Here is a 4,986-nt window from a genome sequence, read left to right as displayed (position 1 = left end):
GAAAGTTGAATCTCAGCTGACGGTCGGACTGCAGCCTTCAAGCAATTTAACAGAAAGGTAGCACATTGCTATTTGAGTAGGATTGAGTTGATGGTAAAGTTAATTCTTCATTCATTTGTTGAATATTCTTAGCACGAGTGGATCGTTTACGATCTCGATAAAAATGAAGAAATAAGCTTTGCCCAAAACGATCAAGGGGAAGACGTTAAGACTGACTTTGATTCCGTACAATTTTGCCCTGCTCAATCTCAAACCCATGTTATTATGACACTCTCTGGAGATTTGTGTGAAGTTAGGGTTAGCAGTGAATATGAGTTTAAGCGAATATTAATTAAGCATGCCAAGTGATTGAAAACTGTTGCGTTCAACTGTTGTTGTGTTGTGTATTATTAGATTTGGAAGATTGAGGGAAATTGCATTACACCTACAAATAAGCAAATATCATGCCAATACGACATAGAATATTGTCGATGGGTACTAATGCAAGATAGTGTTTGTGTCTTGTTGTGGTGGAGAAAATATCAAAGTGAAGGAGGGGAGTATAAAAACTATGAACCTGACGATCCGGAAAATTGGATTAATGAATGTCAAATTGAAGTAAGCTACCATTGACTAAATGCAGTAAAGTTAAATATCGTCTCTTAGATCCAATTGATAAAAGCTATTTGTATCAATTTGATGGATAGATGTGGAATGCACAGGAACGGACTTGTCGATCATTCAAAGTACCTGCTTTCATCCATGCAAAGGATGATGGTCGGTACTTTGCTACCAATGATTTTCAACATGGCTTGCCCTTAAGGTACATCAACATCTACCGTGATGCAGCCTATATGATATTGTCATATAACAGGTTTAGAAGTAAAAGTACAACAATTGGTCTGTTAAAAATGGAACAAGCTATCGAATTTGAAAATCAGTTTCGGCCAATACATGTTGGAAACGTTAAGAATATTTTGATATCAGGCGATCAGTCAATGATCGCTATTGACTGTTCTTATAAGGTTAGTGCAATATTGGGTTACTCATATTCATGATGCGTCACAAAGTAGATCAGCATAATATTTTATAGTGCAGTAATATTAGTTCTATATCGTAATACTGTGATATATGTAGAAACTCATACTCAAAATGAGTGGTGATCAAGTCCAATCTCGTGCTAGAGTTGATCAATCTGGTCGATCAATGTTTATTCCTGGTAGTAATCGATTGCTTATTTATGGCTTACATAATGTATATGAATATAGTTTACAAGGTAAGACATGATGGTTGTACAACAACTCTAATTCAATCATGCATTCATTCATGGTCACAATCGTTTTTATTAAACTAAGGCGATAAAATTGCTTGGCAAGATATCTCTCAAACAAAATCAGTTGATGTTGGTAGACCCCAACGTAACCCCCAAACTACCGTCAACATATTCGACGTAGGTTAAGCTTTCATCAGCACTAGTAGCTCTATCGACTTTGTTCAATCCTCTGCTCCATTGAATTGAATTGAATAATATTGATTGGTTGCAGCTGATCGAGTTTGTAGGTATAGAAGATTGTAGAAAGTACAGGGAATTAATCAATGGAATACTTGAAGAAGAATCGACTGCTAAAGATTTGATACGCTTCAGATATAGAAAGAAGGATAACACACTCATTCTCTTTCCTGTATGTTGAAAATACCAGTTTGAAGTTTGTATGAAAATGACGGTAGTATTATTTAGAAGAAGATGATGAAAATGAGAATGCTTATTAGCTAACATGAGAAGTTGTTGAACTGATTTTACAATTACGTTGGAGGTCAATTGGTCGAATTAATGAATTGATTTATTTCAGATATTCTCCTCAAAAGCAAGGTGGATAATAACTGTTAACCTTACGACCGGAAAGAAGAGCGTTAATCGACTGACATTGAGTCATGGTGCTCGTGTTGTGTATGTTGATGATGATTATCTTTATGTTTGGGAAAGAAACAAAGATGATAGACGTAGCTTGAAAGTAAGCTAGAATAATTTATTTCCATTTAATCTCTATTCTAAAGTGGAACCGTCTATAAATTGACTGTTCAGTTTCATGTCGAAAATAGCCTTGAATGTCGACTTTGACGTCTATTGCAAATGGAGACGACCAATAACGACATTTCCAACTTGAATTTATTGTAGTGTTACAAGTTTGGGGATGGTGAATATCAATTACTGCAAAATATTGACTACCAAGGGGAGGAAGGATTAATCTGTAAAATAATGATGAATTATAACCCTCATAAGATTGAACATTCGCCTCTTCGGATGAAGAAAGAAAAATTAGTTGATGTATGGGGAGAGAAAGATGCCGAAATGATTGCTAATGCAATGGTAAGTCATAATGATCGCAGTGTCAATATGGAAATGAGTTGGAAGGAGGATGACAACGACTCTAATGAGTTGATTATGTAAGGAGCTCTACTCTAGTCCATAGCTGATCGTTACATTCCATTCAATTCATTATAGGGTTATGTCGATCTTTTGCTACTACTGGAAAATGGAGACCATATAGCAGTAAGACAACGATAACTGGATACAATCAATGTGACGTCGTCATTGTTGAACGTAGGTTGTGCTAATCATAAAATTATATGCCTATAGATACTCAACGAAAATGGACATTTACGCATGAAAAGATACAAAGACAATATCAAATACTTCGATAGTTTAGCACAATTCTTCAACCATGAAAATCTATGGTCGGACAAGCAGTTAATCCTATATGAAAAATACTCTAGTTTGAATATTTATAACCCCCAAACACTACAGCTACAAATCACTCTACCATTCCCTCACTTCCGGATATGGGACATGCAATGGAATCTTCAACACTCTCAACTCATCATCAGGAGTAGAAAGGATTACATTCGGAGTGATCAGGATTACTGCTTAGTAACCCACGTGAAAAAGACATGATATTTGCATGACATGGAAAGTTAATCTTGTATCTTGTACCCAATGCAACTTAACGAGAGTGACAATAAACTAAGTTAATATTGCTTCCATAATCAATGAATATGATTGATGTGTATAGTGTATATAAGATGGATAAAGTACACCCCCAATGTCAGTAAAACCAATACCCAAAAATAAATAAACCAAAGCATGATTAAAAGCAGTCTATGTCTAGTCTATGGTCAATGCAATTGCTGAGTTAGTTTAATGTCTATTACAAATCGTAGTCAAAGAGGGACTTGAAAGAGAAAAGGAAAAACATCTGTAACAAAACATTGGTAAAATAGGAGGAGAACATAAAGATCAACATAGGGATGGAGAAAATGGATTGCAAAATTGCAGCCTATCTATCATTAAGCATCCCATCTAGTCTAAAGTAGATATTGATGACAGTCTTGTAATACTGTAGATGGCGATCTCTTCAGCTATTAATAAACTAAATCAACATCACTTCTATCCATGAAGATGATGGATGTGTGTACTGTATATAAGATGGATAAAGTATACCCCTAATGTCAGTAAAACCAATGCCCAAAAATAAATAATGCAAAACACCATTGCATATTCGTCCATGGGGAGAATGCAATAGTTGAGTTGGTTTGATTGCAATTATAAATGGCAGTGAAAGAGAGATTTGAAGAGAAAACGAAAACATTTGTAAAAAGATTCAGGATTAAGATTGAGGTAAAATAGGATGAGAAAATAAAAATAGGGATAAAGAAAATGTTTTGCGAAATTGCAGTCGATCATGAAGCAAACCCCCAAAAGTCAGTTTAACCAATACCCAAAAATAAATCAAAACAAAATTATTAGTATTGCAATCAATGCAATTGTGCAGCTAGTTCAATGTTTATTGCAAATTGCAGTAAAAGACGGACTTGAAAGAGAAACAATCTCAGCAAGTTCTTGGTCAAAATAACATGAGAAGATAAAATAGTCTGCTAGCAAAGGCGATCATGACTGGAAGGGATATTGCCAACAGAAAATCGTCTTACCTTGTTGTCCATGTTGTCTTCCACTTTTTCCCGACCCCAAAGGCGAGATTGCCTGCTTTCATTCTCTTTCTCACCTTGCTATCCACAGTTTACAAAGTAAATTAGTGATTTCAATTAGAGCCAAGAAAAGTTGATGGCGAGCATGCAGTAAGCAGCGTGCCTGTGCGATACTTTCTTAGTCCAAGTGAGGTTACTCGGTTGATATCTTGCTTATAATATTGTCCGCTGTAGACTCCATTCCTACTTCTATAGGGTGACAAGCTATTTTGCACAGTAGCTTGCAGCGCCGACTCTCTACTTAGTCTTCCTCTTCTTCTACTGCCTTCTACACGTGAAATGGCAGTCAACCATCAAACATCTTTTTTTCTCACTTTCTTTTTCCATACTACAGATTTCTCTCTTATACTTATTAATCTGTGCTTTTGACAGATATTGTTGGGTGTTAGCATTGTCATCTTGCTTAGCAGGTAAGTCTTTCAACCAGTTAAAGCAATCTTAATCGATATCATTTTAAACGCAAACCCTAACATTATTGCAATAATATAATCGTCCCTTTATCGCCATTAGACCTATAGTTGACATTTTGGGTTGTGAACTGAATTTCTCTTATACTTGTTAATCTGTGTGTTTTATAGATATTGCTGGGTGTTATCCCTGGACAATATCCTGGATTATCCCTGCACGGTCATCATTTCTGGTGTTTACTAGCACTAGTCAATCGTTTCACACTTTGTACCATGTTGACTTTCATGCTGAAAAATAGTGATGAGTTAATAACTGGTTTGAAAATGGAATTGCTCAAGTACGGCCAAGTTTTGATTAAAATCATTACGTAATTTCATTTTGTAGTCGCTTCAATTAACGTTACTCAAGATCTTTAATAAATCAATTGCTGCCACTTATACAGTCCGTTTTTCCTTATTAGCTATCATCCAAATTTCGCCAACTTGCTAAAGTTCATAATCAATTGTAAAGATAAACACGAGTACCTGCATATCTAGTTGCCATTTTCGATAGAAT

The 4,986-nt window shown here is 35.5% G+C and overlaps 1 protein-coding gene across 1 annotated transcript in view; it reads left to right on the top strand.

Annotated features, from left to right (window-relative positions):
* TRIADDRAFT_62368 (uncharacterized protein) overlaps window positions 1-2,932 on the top strand; it is a gene marked incomplete at both ends in the record, with an annotated part of 6,857 nt that extends 3,925 nt beyond the window's left edge. Inside the window, 11 exons of the mRNA XM_002118292.1 lie at window positions 133-297; window positions 394-597; window positions 687-802; window positions 854-1,004; window positions 1,117-1,255; window positions 1,335-1,429; window positions 1,524-1,661; window positions 1,830-1,991; window positions 2,156-2,347; window positions 2,483-2,530; window positions 2,618-2,932. Coding sequence (XP_002118328.1) covers window positions 133-297; window positions 394-597; window positions 687-802; window positions 854-1,004; window positions 1,117-1,255; window positions 1,335-1,429; window positions 1,524-1,661; window positions 1,830-1,991; window positions 2,156-2,347; window positions 2,483-2,530; window positions 2,618-2,932 — 1,725 coding nt within the window. The remainder of the gene's footprint in view (window positions 1-132; window positions 298-393; window positions 598-686; window positions 803-853; window positions 1,005-1,116; window positions 1,256-1,334; window positions 1,430-1,523; window positions 1,662-1,829; window positions 1,992-2,155; window positions 2,348-2,482; window positions 2,531-2,617) is intronic.
* Window positions 2,933-4,986: the final 2,054 nt, after the last annotated feature.

This window comes from Trichoplax adhaerens, genomic scaffold, assembly GCF_000150275.1.
Source record: "Trichoplax adhaerens TRIADscaffold_42 genomic scaffold, whole genome shotgun sequence".
Classification (NCBI taxonomy): Eukaryota; Metazoa; Placozoa; class Uniplacotomia; order Trichoplacea; family Trichoplacidae; genus Trichoplax; species Trichoplax adhaerens.
The sequence above is the reverse complement of the archived record's forward strand: the minus strand, read 5'-3'. Positions and strand labels throughout refer to the sequence as shown.